The sequence below is a fragment of the Hemibagrus wyckioides genome, linkage group LG11 (assembly GCF_019097595.1).
Source record: "Hemibagrus wyckioides isolate EC202008001 linkage group LG11, SWU_Hwy_1.0, whole genome shotgun sequence".
Lineage (NCBI taxonomy): Eukaryota > Metazoa > Chordata > Actinopteri > Siluriformes > Bagridae > Hemibagrus > Hemibagrus wyckioides.
This window is the reverse complement of record NC_080720.1, coordinates 27,186,326-27,205,332: the sequence shown is the minus strand read 5'-3', so window position 1 is coordinate 27,205,332 and position 19,007 is coordinate 27,186,326. Positions and strand designations below refer to the sequence as shown.

Here is a 19,007-nt window from a genome sequence, read left to right as displayed (position 1 = left end):
AAGGAACTTTTTGATTTAAACTCTGCTTTGCCATGAAAAAACACGTGGACTCATGTCTCACATTGCAAAGTAGTTCCACCACCAATAGGGACAGACTAGGACACACAGACCAGTGAGGAGCCCAAGGTAGAACTAATGTAGCGAAGACTTCCACATAGGTTTCCCTTTTCTAGTTCATCCCTACCTAACCCATCCATAGGTGTCAGTATTTGTAGATTAGGGCAAGGAACTACACCAACAAATTAAACCACTATACGATCAAATAAAGTATAACCTAGCATTCTAAAAAAACACATTTTGTCCTGTTTGTTTTGCCTTGTTTGTTTCTTTCTTCTTCACAGTTGTTGGACATTAATGCCTGCACAGTTGTTGGACATTAATGTTGCACAAGATCCAGTAAAGGGACTAGACAAAGTGGGCCAAATTGTGATGGCTAGATGACTGGATCAGAGCATCTCCAAAACTGTAGTTCTTTTGGGGTGATCCCGGTCTGCAGTGGTCAGTATCTATCAAAAGTGGTCCCTGGAAGGAAAAGTGGTGAACTGGTGACAGGGTCATGGGTGGCCAAGGCTCATTGATGCACGTGGGGAGCAAAGGCTGGCCTGTGTGATCCGATCCAACAGACGAGCTTCTGTTGCTCAAATTGCTGAAGAATTTAATGCTGGTTCTGATAGAAAGGTGTCAGGATACACAGTGCTTCACAGCCGCAGACCAGTCAAGGTGCCCATGCTGATCCCTGTATACCACCAAAAGTGCCAACAATGGGCACGTGAGAATCAGAACTGAACCACGGAGCAATGGAAGAAGGTGGCCTGGTCTGATGAATCATGTTTTCTTACATCACATGGATGTCCGGGTGTGTGTGTCTCGCTTACATGGGTAACACATGGCACCAGGATGCACTCTGGGAAAAAAGCAAGCCAGCGGAGGCAGTGTCATGCTTTGGGCAATGTTCTGCTGGGAAAGCTTGGCTCCTGCCATCCATGTGAATGTTACTTTGACATGTACCACCCACCTAAGCACTGGTGCAGACCATGTACACTCTTTCATGGAAATAGTATTCCCTGTTGGCTGTGGCCTGTTTGTTTGTTTTTGTGTATTTGTCCATTGTGTATTTGCTATTTATTGATGCTTCCTTTATATATGTTTTATCATTACGTAGCCCACATGTGTTTAAGACAACCTTGAAAAGGAGATGCTACACCTCGAGGAGCTATGGTCTCAAGAAATTCACATTTACTTAAAGAGAATTCAAAAAATGCCTAAAGTTTAGAAGTTAAAGCTGCTCTGTCATGTGGCACAGCCTGGATGAAGCAATGCTGTACTACTATTTTTAATATCAACTGCAAACAAAGGTCACGTCTTGTACTGTTATGTGTTACACCATGATCCTGAAAGAAGAAACCACTACTCGCTCCAACGTACACGAGCTACATACATTTATCATATTGTTGGAGCCCCATGAAATTTTTCCTCCATTTTCAGTTCAGTTGAATGTCTGTGAATGATCTAAGGTTGTAAAGACACTGTCGAGATTCTTCAGGACAGGAAGAGTAGTGCGGTGTTCTTTTAACATGGGGATTAGTTTCAGGGAGAGGTCGAATATCCCCCTGAACACCGGTGCCACTGCTGAGTGCAGGCCGTAAGGAGCCGAGCCATGACGCCATCTGGTCCTGCTGCCTTAAAAAGGTTAAAACTGACCACCTTCCTGTTAGACGACTAGGTGCATGTGCAGAAATAAAAGAAGAAGTGATCTATGAGCAGTAGGTATGGAGAGCTGTGCAGCAACTCCGGTGGAAATGAAAGCCATTATTGAGCCGATTGAAATTTAACATCAGTCATGTTTTTATTCAACAGTAACAGCATTTTAACAATCAATCTTTAAATGTTTAATATAAAAGCTTTTTTTTTATAATATAAAAGGTAATATCTTTATTTTCTACACTCTGGTTGAGCATCTTCTGGCTTGCTTCCTACTGCTTCAGCCCCAGCTTCTTCCTGAACCATGTTTTCAGCCTCATCCACTTTAAAAAAAATAAAATAAATAAAATCTTGATTAGCTTTTTCAATATGATGTAATGTTTAGGTTGTATTAATTGACACAGATAAAATGTTGCACTTCAATTCCTCATGAATTTAATATCAGCAGATCTCCAGGTACATTACTGACATCATGACATGATATTAATATTCATACCTGCTTTGTTAACCTGGGCTTTCTTTTTTCTTCTGCCTCCAGTCCTTCTTTGGTCCGTCTCTTCTTCATCTTTTTACTGCTGGTGCTGGCTGGAGCGTCAGCCTCAGCTTCAGCATCAAACCCAACTTGAGCCTCAGCTTCAGCCTCAGCTTTAGCATCAAACTCAACTTGAGCCTCAGCCTCAGCTTCAGCATCAAACCCAAATTGAGCCTCAGCTTCAGCCTCAGCTTTAGCATCAAACTCAACTTGAGCCTGAGCTTCAGCCTCAGCTTCAGCATCAAACTCAAATTGAGCCTCAGCTTCAGCCTCAGCTTCAGCATCAAACTCAAATTGAGCCTCAGCTTCAGCATCAAACTCAAATTGAGCCTCAGCTTCAGCATCAAACTCAAATTGAGCCTCAGCTTCAGCCTCAGCTTCAGCATCAAACTCAAATTGAGCCTCAGCTTCAGCCTCAGCTTCAGCATCAAACTCAAATTGAGCCTCAGCTTCAGGATCAAACTCAAATTGAGCCTCAGCTTCAGCCTCAGCTTCAGCATCAAACTCAAATTGAGCCTCAGCTTCAGCATCAAACTCAAATTGAGCCTCAGCTTCAGCCTCAGTTTCAGCATCAAACGCAACTTGAGCCTCAGCTTCAGCCTCAGCTTCAGCATCAAACCCAACTTGAGCCTCAGCTTCAGCCTCAGCTTCAGCATCAAACGCAACTTGAGCCTCAGCTTCAGCCTCAGCTTCAGCATCAAACGCAACTTGAGCCTCAGCTTCAGCCTCAGCTTCAGCATCAAACGCAGCTTGAGCCTCAGCTTCAGCCTCAGCTTCAGCATCAAACGCAGCTTGAGCCTCAGCTTCAGCCTCAGCTTCAGCATCAAACGCAGCTTGAGCCTCAGCTTCAGCCTCAGCTTCAGCATCAAGCCCAACTTGAGCCTCAGCACCAAACTCGGTCTCAGCTTCCTTCTTGCCCTCAACCTCAGCATCAATTTCTTCGGTCTCGGCTTGAACACCAGCTTCGGCTTCAGCTTCAGCCTCAACTTCAGCTTGAGCCTTATCTCCTTAAAAAAACATTATTATCTTTTTAAATATGATGTAATGTTTAGATTGTATTAATCGACACAGATAAAATATTTTACTTCGACTCTTCATTAATTTAATATCAGCAGATCTCCAAGTACATTACTGACATCATGACATGATAGTAATATTCAAACCTGCTTGTTTGGACCGAAGCCTCTTTTTTTTCCCGCCTCTCTTCCCTCTCATCCTCCTTTTCTTTTTCTTTTCACTGCTGGGGATTTCCACAGCAGATTTGCTGTTCACTGGTTCTACAGATTCAGCCTCAGCTTGAACCTGAACCAAGGTTTCAGCCTCATCTACTTTTGAAAAAAAGAATTAGCATTAATTAGCATTTGCATTTTAAATGTGGTGTAATGTTTAGACTGTATTCATTGATACAGATAAAATGTTTCATATCAATTCCTCATTAATTTAATATCAGCAGATCTCCAGGTACATTACTGACATCATGACATGATATTAATATTCATACCTGCTTTGTTGACCTGGACTTTCATCTTTCTTCCTCCTCGTGTCCCTCTCCTGGTCTTTTTATTCTTCTTCTTTTCTTGGAAGCTACGTTCCTGAGCAACAGCCTGAGTCTTGGTTTCCTCATCTACTTCAGAAAAAAAAATCATGATTCACAATTAAAATCTGATATAAAGTTTTGACTACATTCATTGACACAGATAAACTTCATTATTATTTATATTTTTATATTTATTCCGTGATTAGGAAATGTCTTAAACAATACCATTATTGACATTTTTGATTATTAATAATACTTTTTTATCAATAAAGGATGAATTTAGTGGGGTTTTTTTTAACTTGTTTGTATTTATTTTTTATGCTCGTTAGTTTAGTTACTTATTTCTTTGAGTAGTTGATTTTCGCAGGGATTGCGTGCAGTTTAGTTTCGTAGAGAAAGGCGTCGGGAGTTCTGTGTGATGGAAAAATATCAGCGAGAATCAAGGGGAAGGTGTACAAGACAGTGGTGAGACCGGCCATGCTGTATGGTTTAGAGACAGTATCACTGAGGAAGAGACAGGAGTCAGAGCTGGAGGTAGCAGACCTGAAGATGTTGAGGAGTGAGACGGTTTGACAGGATTAGGAACGAGTTCATCAGAGGGACAGCTCATGTTGGACGTTTGGGGGACAAAGTTAGAGAGGCCAGATTAAGATGGTTTGGACATGTTCAGAGGAGGGAGAGTAAGTATATTGGTAGGAGAATGTTGGACATAGAGCTGCGAGGCAGGAGGCAAAGAGGAAGGCCAAAGAGGAGGTATATGGATGTAAAAAATGAGGATATGAAGCTAGTGGGTGTAAGTGTTGAGGATGCAGAAGATAGGGATAGATGGAGAGAGATGATTCGCTGTGGCCACCCCTGAAGGGAAAAGCCGAAAGAAGAAGAAGAAGTGTGCAGTTTAGTTTAGAGTGTGAGTGATTGCTTTTACAAACAAGACTTCTTCTGGAATGTTACATGACACACAATTTATTTATTTTATTTTCCAGCTTCTCTCAGCAGTTATCTTCAAGCACTGATCTCATTAACATTGTCCATGTCAGTTTTGTGGTATCCTGAGCTAATTATCATCGCACTGGAAAATGCTTCCTGGAATGACCGCTATCACTCGTTACTGAGAGAGAAGGAGTTGTTGAGTTTTGGCTGAAAATGAAGAAAACCTAATCGGTTGTATGCGAGGCTAAAAGACTTGAAGTAAAGTTGGTCACTGCGTCGTCCAAAGGTGGTTAAGTGACATTTACTACAAGTTACTACAATTTTTTACTCACTCAGCTGTTCGTCGAGAGACGTGAGGACACTTTCCATCTCGGCATCAGCTTCAGCCTTCTCCGTTGTTCTGTATCCTGTGTTTTCACCTGAAATAAATGCGTTTCATATTCAAATAAGTCTAAAATTGCACTTTTTCAACCTTAACGTGTTAAAAAGCAGTAAATGAGTAATATATATGGAGCACTAGGAAGTTTTAGAAGTAGGTGTTGAGCTGCCGTTTTAACATTTAACCATTTTTTGTCCTTTTCACTTCGGTTCTTTGTTCATTTTTGTTTATTTACTCACTCATTTTCAGGCTGCTCGTCATTTCAGAGCTTTTCATAAAAAGATGGTCTATCTATCATTTTGTTCCACAACAAATAAAGCAGAAATGCTACAAGACTTTTTCAGCATCTTTTCTTTGCTGCGATCCTCCTCGGTGTTTTTTTGCGCTATGAAGTGACCCGCTGCACTCCGTTGCTATAACAACATTCTCGAACGTGCTGACGATTCATTCTGATTCGCGTTCTGAATTCTATTACACGTCACACTCTCTTTTTTTAAAAAAATTCTCTATGGCAACTACTCACAAGCAAGAGTTTTCTAAGTAGACATTTGAGTTGTGTTAATAATCTGTTCTTCCACATCTGGAGTCTGGATTTGTAAAGACATCTGACCAGTGTACAAAATCACTGCCCTCACATTTTCACTCCCTTCTCAACCCTCAGAAAGAAATTCATCTGGAATTATTCACTCATGTACTGAAGAATAGACTGAAACAGATATTTCATGCTCTTAAACCTTTCCAAATAAATTTTTTATTTTCATTTCATTGTCTGTACCACTTATCATCAAATCACAGGGAGCCTCAGGCATCAAGGCAGGATACACCCTGGACAGAGTGCCAACCCATCGCAGGACACACACACTGGTCAATTTAGAGACTCCAATCAGCCTAGAAGCATGTCTTTGGACTGTGGGAAGAAACCAGAGCACCCAGAGGAAACCCACCAAGCACGGGGAGAACATGCAAACTCCACACACACAGTGAGCAGGAGCGAGGCTTGAACCCAGGACGCTGGAGGTGTGAGGCGAACGTAACCACTAAGCCACCATGCCGCCTGGGCAACAAAATAAATAAATAAATAAAACACGACATCTCTAACAATCCTGAAGGTTTTTAAACGTAGTGTATCCTGCTCATACTGGTTCTCAGGTTCTGTCTCTTCTATGATTAAACCTCTGAGAACCTACAAATTAACAGCACCAGCAAGTTTCTATCTGGTTTATTCTCCTGCATTTCATGTTTGAGACAGACACAGAAATAGGACCATCATATTTTATGATCAAACATATTTACAGCAAACTCTTCGTCTTTCTTCTACCGGCTCCCAGGGTAAAAGTTTACATTTAAAAGATGGACAATTTTAGATGTGTTTCAGGCTCTTCATTAATCTCTCCTCGTGATCGTCGGATGTGGATCCGTCCAGAAAATCCGTCACTTCCTGTAGGTTTATTCCTTCTATCCTCCTCTCCGTTGTCCACTGAAAAGACGCAGAAGTATTAATGCAATTTGATTTTAGTGCTTTTAACAGTGGACATTGTCGCAAAGCAGCTTCATTTCTCATCCCTCAAGTGTGATTGTAATCATTGCCTTTGAATAATTATTTGGTCAAGTGTTTAACCAGGAGCCTTTGAGCAACTTATCAGAATGGACAGAAGTGGTCAGGAACACTGAAACCTCTAGACAGACACAGAGAGAGAGAGAGTATTAGGCATGCTTGTGTTCAGTGGTAGGCTGTAACGAAGTAAATGTAATTCGTTACTGTACTTAAGTATCTTTTTCCAATATCGGTACTTTACTAAAATATATTATTACACATCTCTCCTTACTTGTATTAAATGCAGCAAGCACAAACGGTTCAGTAGAGCATTAACACTGCAGTATCACAGCCTGAAATACTGTAGCCTACGAAGGAAGAAAACCCTGACCACATCCCGCCACCTGACCAGCCATGGCCCGTGGCCTGACCTACAGGACTTGTTTGTAGAACAGAAGAATTCATATTCAGATACCTGCTCTGCCTCAGTAACATACCATTTCATCTTACATGAATTCAGCATCATATTTGTGAAAATGTAGAGGTCAGCACATCCTGTGGTCATCATAATGGCCATTTTCTTTAATATGAATCTAATGTTAGCTCACAGCATTGAAGGATTTTATTGTGCATGTGAATAAATCTGCCATTATCTTAAGTAAGTAAGCTAACGTAATCAGTAACTCTTGAGCAGCAGTCTATTTTAACGTTACTGATGTTATACAGCAACCCAATAACCCAATAGCTCAACTTTTATTGTTGACTTAAGCCCATGTTTCTTGAGTGATATCAACTTATGCAAGAAGCAGTATAAAGTCTAGCATTTTGATGGCATTTGTGAAAGTATAATGGCTTCCAGTAAATAAGGAAAAGGAAAATTAATGTGAGGAAATAACCCCTTGCCATGAATTACTCTTTCAAATAAATTACTCATATTTTAAAATTACACTATATTGCCAAAAGTTTTGGGACACTCCTCCAAATCATTGAATTCAGGGGTTTGGCTTGACCCCTTAGTTCCAGTGAAAGGAACTCTTAATGCTTCAGCATACCGAGACATTTTGGACAATTTCATGCTCCCAATTTTGTGGGAAGAGTTTGGGGATGACCCCTTCCTGTTCCAACATGACTGCACACCAGTGCACAAAGCAAGGTCCAGAAAGACATGGATGAGCGAGTTTGGTAGTGTATTGTATATCTTTGATAAAAGTGGAATTAATTCATAATTAAAATTTTGAAGACATTTGAACGATCATCTGAGGACATTTCACTTCCGGGACACTTCCTGACTTTCTAGTATGTAAAAATATGAACAATATAAATACACAACAAATCCACATGAATTAGAATTTCTGGTTTAACATTACATATATTGCTTCTAAATCTTCTTATGTTCCTGATTATTTATTGCTGTGTTTGAACTTTATTGTCATTTTTGTTTCATATGATTGGATTTTTCTTTTTGGAGCACCTTTTTGCGAGATGAATAGCCAAACACTAGCTTCTGGCAGCGTTCCTGAGGAATCTTAGACTATTCCTCATGAGCAATGGCCTCCAGTTTAGTAATATTCTTGGAAATGCATTCTGCAACAGCCCCCTTCAATCCCACCAGAGATTTTCTGTGGCGGTGAAGTCAGGTGACTGTGATGGCCACTGTAAAATCTTTTAGGACTATTGCAACCAAACCTTTGTGGAATTTGAGGCATGCTTGGGATCATTGTCCTGTTGGAAGGACCAGTGATGCCCAAGCTTCAGATTCCTCACAGAGGGCATGATGTTTTCTTCTAGGAGTTCCTGATACTTCAATGAATCTATCTTGCCTTCCATACGCTGCAGGTTTTCAGTGCCAGAGGTTACAAAGAAGCCGCAGAGCATCACCAAGTCACAGCCATGCTTAACTGTAGGCAGATTGTTTCTTTTTCAGTGTATGCTTCATTCTTCTTCCTCCAGACATACTGCAGACCCATCCAATTGTTCTTTTGGGTCAGCAGTGGTGAACACCTTGGAGTTATAGCATGGAAATCTTCTGGCTTTAGTACACACCTTACTGTGCAAACTGAAGCCTCAGTGCCTGTTGCCACCAAGTCTTTTGCAGTCACTCAAGGCTTTTTTCCAACCTGTCTTCTCAGAAATTCTAATCAGTGCCATGTTCCACGTTTGTGAAGAGTGATGATCTCTTAACTTTTTGGATCATTCTTTTGACCTGTTTTGGATCTTCTTCTTTTTTTTCTTTTTTTTTTACTTTTCACACATTTCTAACATCCAGCCAAATGTGACACTTAACATCTCTTAGCCATTCCAGTTATTTCCTGTGTTCTAGCCTCAGATTAGTTGCATCAGGTGTGCTTGAGACAACATCTGTTTTGCGTATTTGTGTGTTGTGAGGGATTCTATTCAGGGGGTTGAATAATTTTGGGACTGCAGAAAAGTTGCAGTTGAATTTGGGTTAATCCACTTGAACCATTTGTTGTTTTGAGCTATTTCACTTGTTTTGTTTGATTTGTTCATTGCAAATAGGTGAAAGCCTGTAAATTTTGACAATAAACCTGATTTGAATAATTTTGACTGCAACTGTATATGCTTCATCTGCTTGTTCTTAGTTCTGAAATTTTGGGTGTCTCTCAATGCTGACCATTCAGTGTAAACTACAACTTCCTGTTCATTTACCTAAGAATTAACAAAGAAAGTCTTCATAGGTCAATACGGGTTGCTTCAATATTGGCTTTTCTATTCAGATGTATTCACTATAGAGGGCATGGTGGTGCAGTGGGTAAAATTGCAGTCTCAGAGCTTCAGGGTTCCTGGTGCAAGTAGGGACATGTCATGAATAAATAAGTAGATTCTTTATATAATACCATGCAGTTTCAGCTGAGGAGCTGATGATATGAACGTCCTCTCCCCCTCAGCTGAAGGAACTCCCAGGACACATCCATTGTGGTCTTAATAGAGAGAAAACACAAAGCATTTCAGCGAATGAGTCACTTTACACAACTTTACAAATAATGATTTGAAAAACTAATTTTCAAACTGAGAACAAAGGAAAAAGCAAGTTCTGTAATGATCAGTTGTCAATCCTGGTCCTTCCTAATAAACATTTATCAAATATTAGTTATTGAACTATTAATATTAAAAAATATTATCAATTAATGTAAGATATCTATAGTCACCTGTATTGCATTTGTAATACCTACCTCTTCCTGAAGCACTTAGCTCTCATTTTTCCCTGTTTGTTTTATCCTTTGTTGTATGTAGTATGTTTTTTAAAAAAAAAAAACAAATCTCACAACATGGCTTTTAGGCTGATGGTATCATAAGTCTGTGACCTATTGAACCAGTGTTAATGTATTCATTGATAGAGACTTGTAAAGCACTCTTGTACATAGCTCTGGATAAGAGCGTCCTCCAAATGCCAGAAATGTAAATGTAGAAATTTATGTAAATGTAGAAACTATAAAGAGCAGTGTTTAAGGATAATAATGCACTACAACCTAGCAGCACTCTTCTGTAGTTTTGTTCAATTTTTATGGTCATTTACCAATAATAAAATGAGAAGGTGACCATATTAAAAATGTAAATAATTTTAAAAAGACTACACATTGTGATATTACAACTGGAAAAAAACAAAAAACAAAAACAGTAGTTATAATAAATAATAATAAATTGATATTGGTGAACATGTAGTGTCACTTGGGTAACGCGTCATCACCGGAAGGTGTCATCATCCGGCGGTTAGAGCTATTAAAATGGCGTAAGTTCTTAATATTTACTTGTTTAAGTTTAAGTTTTTTCTGAATTCTGCATGCCTGAACTTAGAAATTGCTACTAACTTTATGATAACATTGACTGATCCTTAGATTTTTATCATTTTGTGTCAGCATGTGAACCATTTGATGCGAAAGTGCCGCGCACCGTGTGGAACCACGCGGCCTAACAACGAATTTATTTTACCACGATGTTAATGTTAATGTATTTATCGTACAGTTGCACTCTGAATGCTGCTAAAGCAACACCAAGCATGGTAAGGATAACCTTTTTAACTTAATAGCCATTTTAAGCTACAGATTACAGATTTACAGATTAACCCTTAAACAGCATTTCCTGTCTTAGCATTTACTAGACTGCTACGCCATCGTCTTCTCCTTATAAAATCATCTAACTAACAAACTGAGCTGAGCTACAAAAAATCAATGCAGACATGGAAAATCTACAGTAATTATACAATAGGAAGCATCTATAGCTGTAACATGTTGTTTTCGGAACAGCCACAATTTACAATCTGTAAACGCGCCTGGAAACATGATTTGTTTGATCCTAAAAGTTGTCCTTCAGCTGCTGCCTGTTTGGGGCGGCCACAGCAGATCACCCGATCCACATATTTGATTTTTTGGCACTGGTTTTACACTGGATGTCGTTCCTGATGCAACTCTTCTATTGTATCTGGGCTTGGGACCGGCACTGAGAGTTATCTTCTCAGTGGCTGGGTTGGTACATGTATGATCCTTAAAAAACTTCTAAAATACTTCTAAAAAAGCAAAAGTATATCTAAACAGCTATTAATAACACTAAAGGGCCATATAAATTAGTAATTTTACTAATAATTTCATTTTATGTTATTACATCTACTATGTATATGTATTATATTTATCTATCTATAAGTAAAACCAATTCTACAGTTTAAGTGAACTTGTCTACTTTTATATACTTTATATCTGAGTAAATTAACATAGAAACATAGAAAATAAGACATAAAAAGCAGTAATATGAAGCATAATGACAGTATGTATCAAATAATAAACATTATTGTAATATATAATGAATAACATGTATAACAATGATAAATAACAGAAATCAGTGACTTGTTTAAGACAAACCCATTCATTCTAACTTCTAATTTTACTTTCTAAACTCATTTACTCAGAAATAAGTAAAAAGCAATTCTACAGTTTAAGCTAAGGAGATTTGTAACTTTTATAACACCAAGAATAAGGCATCAATAAAAACAATATAATCTGTTATAGTCTTTTAGTACCTAAAATAAATCATAAAAAAGCATTGAAAATAAAATCTTAGAACCAAAAATATAAGGCATACTGACTCTAAAATGTAGCATAGTGATAAACATTATACTCACACATCAGATATTCTTTGGTATGTTGAAATATAGATAAGTTCAATAATCCATTGTGTGTAAAAAAATAAATAAATAAATTAAGTTCTTAAGGAACCAACAGCATCAAAATCCTTTCAGCTTTGTCTGTTGGGAAGAAATAGACAGAACTCTTGTCTGAATAGAATAGGAGTAAACAGGAATAGGAATAAACAAATGAACATGTAAATACCTGGGTGTTGTCTGAACTGAACAAAGAGTTTAATGTGTTTAGTGTTCATCTCCAAGATTAAAATAGGCCTTAAAATAGGCCATAATGGTATCATGCAATACATGTAACCAACCAATTGAGCTATAGGATGATAGTCAAGCAGACATGAATTAGTCCATGCCAGGAAGTAAACCAAGTGACTATGAACTATTGTTATCCCTTGCTTCTTGTCCCAGTAGAGCTTAAACTTACAAAGACATGTATTTTCAGAAAACTGAAATAACACAGCACCTGTAACAGACCTCTTTAGTCTTAGCTAGAAAGCGTTGATGTGGTTGCAGAGTTTCATTCCAGCCAAATAGGAGGTATGATGGGTAGTTAATTGACGACAAAGATAAATAGATGAAAGTGGAATAAGCTGTGGCTCTTAGAGTAGTCTTTGTCCTACACAGCTATGTTAGGACAGCTATGTAAGTGCAGGGAAATGTATATATACAGGACAATAGCTAACCCAGGACCAGAGTTAGGAACCTGTGAGCTAGTTTTGTGCATTCTGCTTTATTTAAAGTTAATTAAGAGCACAAAATTAAGAAATAATGGTTTCTGTTTTTCATCATGTTAAAATAGGGGGAGCACATGTTTCTTTTATATTATAGGAGAAATACTTTATGCAAAATGTGTACTAGTGTTAAGAAGAATAACATAAAGTAAGTTCAAATTATGTGCATTTGTTTATAATTGAATTATTTCATCATTATTTCATAATTTAATTTCATAATTTTTAAACCTGAGTTGATTTTTTTAAACCTAGGTCTTTCAAGCGCCACTTGGGGACCAAGACATCCCTATGGATGTTGAGGTAAGCACAGTCAGATTGCGATTTGGGATCAGTTTTCACTCTGAGAGATTTTTTTTCCAGTTCAGTATTCTGATTCTTGACCCGAGATGTGCAATGCCGTCTGAAACTAATGTCCTCTTGTCAAAATGGTCTACATTTTATTAGTAAACAAGCATAGTTTTATTCTTTCACTCCAGAACTCTGTGGGGTTTTTTTCTTTCTTTTTACCAGGTTCCCAATGGTGGACTTGAAGACAGACTCAAAGATCTGAGTCTGGAAGACACCATCATGGATGTTGACCAGGTAACCACAAGCAGGTTGTGGTCAGGGATAAGTTTTCATTAAAGACTGTTAGTTCAGTACTCTTACTCCTGATCAGAGATATTTGATAAGTGTAGGTTGTGTAACAGCATGTTATCTTAGAGAAATTGGAAATTAATCCTGATTTAATATTAGCACGGGCACAGATTATTTCTGTGAAAATGCCAAGAATTCCTAATGGAAAACCAAATAGGATCCATATAGGATGCTGGTCAAGCAGACATGAATTAAGCCATACCAGGAAGTAAACCAAGTGACTATGACCTATTGTTATCTCTTGCTCCTTATTCCAGTAGAGCTTAAACTTACAAAGACATGTATTTTCAGAAAGCTGAAAAACACAGCACCTGTAACAGACCTCTTTAGTCTTAGCTAGAAAGCGTTGATGTGGTTGCAGAGTTTCATTCCAGCCATATAGGAGGTATGATGGGTAGTTAATTGATGACCAAGATAAATAGATTAAAGTGGAATAAGCTGTGGCTCTTAGAGTAGTCTTTGTCCTACACATTTGATTTCCCTGTTCTTACACACCTTATTCTAATTTATTAACTAATCAGCAGCCCTTACTGTGTTGAATCAGCTATGTTAGTGCAGGGAAATGTATATATACAGGGCAATAGCTAATCCAGGACCAGGGTTAATAGAGGGTAAATGAGAGTTATCTTCTCAGTGGCTGGGTTGGTTCATGTATGATCCTTAAAAAACTTCTAAAATACTTCTAAAAAAGCAAAAGTATATCTAAACAGCTATTAATAACACTAAAGGGCCATATAAATTAATAATTTTACTAATAATTTCATTTTATGTTATTACATCTACTATGTATATGTATTATATTTATCTATCTATAAGTAAAACCAATTCTACAGTTTAAGTGAACTTGTCTACTTTTATATACTTTATATCTGAGTAAATTAACATAGAAACATAGAAAATAAGACATAAAAAGCAGTAATATGAAGCATAATGACAGTATGTATCAAATAATAAACATTATTGTAATATATAATGAATAACATGTATAACAATGATAAATAACAGAAATCAGTGACTTGTTTAAGACAAACCCATTCATTCTAACTTCTAATTTTACTTTCTAAACTCATTTACTCAGAAATAAGTAAAAAGCAATTCTACAGTTTAAGCTAAGGAGATTTGTAACTTTTATAACACCAAGAATAAGGCATCAATAAAAACAATATAATCTGTTATAGTCTTTTAGTACCTAAAATAAATCATAAAAAAGCATTGAAAATAAAATCTTAGAACCAAAAGTATAAGGCATACTGACTCTAAAATGTAGCATAGTGATAAACATTATACTCACACATCAGATATTCTTTGGTATGTTGAAATATAGATAAGTTCAATAATCCATTGTGTGTAAAAAAATAAATAAATAAATTAAGTTCTTAAGGAACCAACAGCATCAAAATCCTTTCAGCTTTGTCTGTTGGGAAGAAATAGACAGAACTCTTGTCTGAATAGAATAGGAGTAAACAGGAATAGGAATAAACAAATGAACATGTAAATACCTGGGTGTTGTCTGAGCTAGTTTTGTGCATTCTGCTTTATTTAAAGTTAATTTAGAGCACAAGATTAAGAAATAATGGTTTCTGTTTTTCATCATGTTAAAATAGGGGAAGCACATGTTTCTTTTATATTATAGGAGAAATACTTTATGCAAAATGTGTACTAGTGTTAAGAAGAATAACATAAAGTAAGTTCAAATTATGTGCATTTGTTTATAATTGAATTATTTCATCATTATTTCATAATTTAATTTCATAATTTTTAAACCTGAGTTGATTTTTTTAAACCTAGGTCTTTCAAGCGCCACTTGGGGACCAAGACATCCCTATGGATGTTGAGGTAAGCACAGTCAGATTGCGATTTGGGATCAGTTTTCACTCTGAGAGATTTTTTTTCCAGTTCAGTATTCTGATTCTTGACCCGAGATGTGCAATGCCGTCTGAAACTAATGTCCTCTTGTCAAAATGGTCTACATTTTATTAGTGAACAAGCATAGTTTTATTCTTTCACTCCAGAACTCTGTGGGGTTTTTTTCTTTCTTTTTAAAAGGTTCCCAATGGTGGACTTGAAGACAGACTCAAAGATCTGAGTCTGGAAGACACCATCATGGATGTTGACCAGGTAACCACAAGCAGGCTGTGGTCAGGGATCAGACATAAACATAGAATTAAAAATAAATAGATTCACATGTAGAAACAGGTTGTAAACCCTGGTCTTGGAGTATGCTTTGTCCTTTACAATTGATTTCCCTGTTATTAGACATCTTATTCAACTCATTTACTAATTAACAGCCCTGAACAGAATTATAATTATAATCATTGCATAATTTTTCATAATTTAATTTAAGCATATTTAAGTTGTGGGTTGTTTGTTTTTATGTTGTTTTTCACCCAGGCACAAAATGCCCCAGGGGACAAAGACATCTAAATGGATGTCAATAAAGTAAGCACAAGTTGAAATTTGGAATCAGTTTTCATCTATGAGTGTTTTTCCTCAGTTCAGTATTGTTACTCTTAACAAAATGCCCTCTTTTCAAAATTGTTTACATTTTATTAGTGAACAAGCATAGTTTCATGCTTTCACTCCAGATCTGTGTGTGTGCATTTTTTTCTTTTTACCAGGTCACCCAAGGCATTAGTGTCCTGGACCTGGGAGACATCCAAATGGAGGTGGACCAGGTAAACATAGACACCTAGACAAACAAACAAACAAACAACAAAACCACATACAAAAGTAACCATCTTCTAGAAAGAAAAATGAAATAGAAATGAAAAAAAACAGCCTGATATTGAACTCAATTCATCAAGTGGTAGATGTATTGTTGAACAATATGATATCATGAGCATACAATGCTTTTTTGTGCACTGTGCCCCCAATTAAATTGGCCTTTATGTCCTCCATCAGGTTTAATAACTTTGTCCAAGGGTTCAAAGGTTAGCACCAAAAGCAGCCAGCCAGTAGCCAGCACCGATTTTATACTATGATGATTCCAGCCAGAGTGAAAGCCAGAGTGAAATGCATCAGGTTTCTTATTCTTCTTAGAAAAGACTAGAGTTACGTATTAATGAAAGGACACTTTAAATGATGGACTATTATTGGAGGCAGCATGGGTCAAGATGTGATTTTTGTGATTTCTATTGTAGTGGAGATAAACAACAGCTGTCTTTTATAACTTGAACACTGATTATGAAATGTTAAAAAGTTTGCTATAGTAGTCACATCAATTCATAGATAGATAGATAGACAGACAGACAGGCAGACAGACAGACAGATAGATAGATAGATAGATAGATAGATAGATAGATAGATAGATAGATAGATAGATAGATAGATAGATAGATAGATAGATAGATAGATAGATAGATAGATACTAGTTTACTACATACATACATACATACATACATACATACATACATACACAAATACATGTTCTACATTCTTAAACCCAAATGTCTTCAGTGTATAGTGAAAACAAAAGTATTGGCTTTGCCATACCAGAACTATCAGAGGGGAATTGAGTCCCTGGGGGTTCCCCTTGCACATTTTAGCATTTTTCCTTATCCCAACATACCTGATTCAACTAATCAGCAAATTTTTATGTTACATATTTATAAACAATTTGTTATTTTTATTATTGTTGTTGTTTGTTTGTTTGTTTAACACTTCCTCTATGTGTTTGTTTAATTCAGATGCCAAATGATGGCATTGATCACCTCACACAATCTCTCCAAAACCTGTCTCTCATGGGAGATGAGGAGATGGACATAGATTCATAGCCTGAGGTAAACATGGGAAGATAAAAAAAAAAAAAAAAAACAGGACAGTAAACATTACCCTCATACAAAGCGCCCATGAAATTTACACTTGCATTTCAGAACCTTCATATGTTGTGTTCCACATTTTTTACATATCGACTGTTCACATGTAGAAGGCATGTGCTTTATCCACATGATTTACTCCACTGATACATTATTTGTGCATGATAATGTTTCACATATTTTGATTTTATATATTTCATAATTATGTATCTATACAAAACACCAATCAATGTCAGTATATAATAAGTCAAAAAGTTTACTTTGGATTCATAGTAAATTGATAGTAAAGTGAGCTTTTTTCCTTTACAGGTGATCTGTGGTCATGTCCAGGTCCAAGAAGTAACACACCCTTGTTTGTTTGTGTGTGTGTGTGTGTGTGTGTGTGTGTGTGTGTGTGTGTTTGTGTGTGTGTGTGTGTGTGTGTGTGTGTGTGTGTGTGTGTGTGAAAAAATAAATTTGTTTTTTAAACTTACTTCCATGTTTTGCCTTATTTTTTAGGAAACTGTGCTAAACATCCAGAATGTTAATTGTAGGATCTGGACATCCTTTTCATTGAATACATCAAAAAGTAAACAAATCCAATATAAATTTCAGAAACAGCATTTATTATTTGAACAGCACTTATTTCCAATATCAGTTTTCACCTATGGTTGTTTTTCCTCAGTTCAGTAGTCTTCCTCTTGACCAAAGATGTTAACATGTATATCATGTGTGCAATACCTTCCAGACAAATGCTCTCTTTTCAAAATTGTTTACATTTTATTAGTGAACAAGCATAGTTTCATACTTTCACACCAGATATGTGTGTGTGTGCGTTTTTGTCTTTTTACCAGGTCACCCAAGGCATTAGTGCCTTGGACCTGGGAAACATCCAAAGAGAGGACAACCACATACAAAAGTAACAAAGACCATCTTCTATATCTTCAGTATCCTGATATTGAACTGAATTCATCAAGTGGTAGATGTATTGTTGGTATTGATACCTCAGGGGATAATAAGAACAATATATCATCAGCATACAATGTTTTTTTGTGCATTGTGCCCCCAATTAAATTGGCCTTTATGTCCTCCATCATGTTTAATAACTTTGGGTTCAAAGGTTAGCACCACAAGCAGCCAGCCAGAAGCCAGCACCGTTTTTTACTATGATGATTCCAGCTAGAGTGAAAGTCAGAGTGAAATGCAAGTTTCTTATTTTTCTTGGAAATGAATAGAGTTATTAACAGAAGGGCACGTTAGATGATGGATTATTATCATAGTAACAAGATTGAGTACACACTAGCAAAAAAGGCAAAGCTGTATTCCTTCTCTTCTGATTTGCACTTCCCCTGAAACAGTCTGGATGACATTGAGATGAATGTAGACCAGATAAATAGGTTCTGAACTGGGATAGTTTTTTTATCGACAAGTGTTATATCCCAGTTCAGCACTCTATACAGATCCCTACTAATGGTAAACTGCAGTTTGGGAGTTCTGTTACAGCTAGGGTATATTGTTTAGAAAGTATATATTACAAATCAGAAAATAGTGACGAAGCTTTGGATGATAACATTTTACTCTTATAAGTGATCTGTTTGTCTTATTCCTAGTTATTTTTGTGTGTGTATATATATATATATATATATATATATATATATATACCAGCCACATACGGGTGAATAATATTGATTTTCTTGTTACAAAGGTATCATGGGATAGGATATATTAGGCAGCAAGTGAAGTTGATGTGCTGGAAGCTGGACAAATAGGCGAGTGTATTAACCTATAACCATTACCATTATTTACTTCTCCTGAAAGTTATGTGAACCATTTATTCTTTGTTGGAAAAGGAATGTTTGGAAATGTTTTATGTAGCTGAAACAAAAATGCAGAAGTCATAGAAGTAGTCATAGTATAAACATGTATGACAAAATTTGGGGTGTCTTAGACTTTTACACAGTTCCATAAGTAATGGCCCCCAGCACAATCAACAACGGCTTCAATTACATTTCTGCAGGAAACTGGTTTAAGATAATAAGGCCTAGAAATGAATTACAATTATCCCTGTATTTTCAAAAAATGTAATT

The 19,007-nt window shown here is 36.8% G+C and overlaps 1 protein-coding gene across 9 annotated transcripts; it reads right to left on the bottom strand.

The window, feature by feature from the left end:
* Nucleotides 1-1,907: 1,907 nt before the first annotated feature.
* LOC131362291 (serine-aspartate repeat-containing protein I-like) lies at nt 1,908-15,270 on the bottom strand. Of its 9 annotated transcripts, none has more exons than XM_058404231.1 (8): nt 14,418-15,270; nt 11,745-11,867; nt 9,469-9,552; nt 5,033-5,119; nt 3,735-3,860; nt 3,397-3,561; nt 2,198-3,240; nt 1,908-2,024 (listed from the first exon to the last, which is right to left on the bottom strand). In XM_058404231.1, exons 2-8 carry the CDS (start codon nt 11,746-11,748, stop codon nt 1,974-1,976), a joined length of 1,560 nt encoding a protein of 519 aa, XP_058260214.1. In that variant the 5' UTR covers nt 11,749-11,867; nt 14,418-15,270; the 3' UTR covers nt 1,908-1,973. The 9 variants fall into 9 exon arrangements, with proteins under 9 accessions (XP_058260214.1, XP_058260219.1, XP_058260218.1 ...); XM_058404236.1 differs by lacking the exon at nt 14,418-15,270 and adding an exon at nt 6,421-6,556 and having other exon boundaries at nt 11,745-12,531; XM_058404235.1 differs by lacking the exon at nt 14,418-15,270 and adding an exon at nt 6,373-6,556 and having other exon boundaries at nt 11,745-12,529.
* Between the last annotated feature and the right edge of the window lie 3,737 nt (nt 15,271-19,007).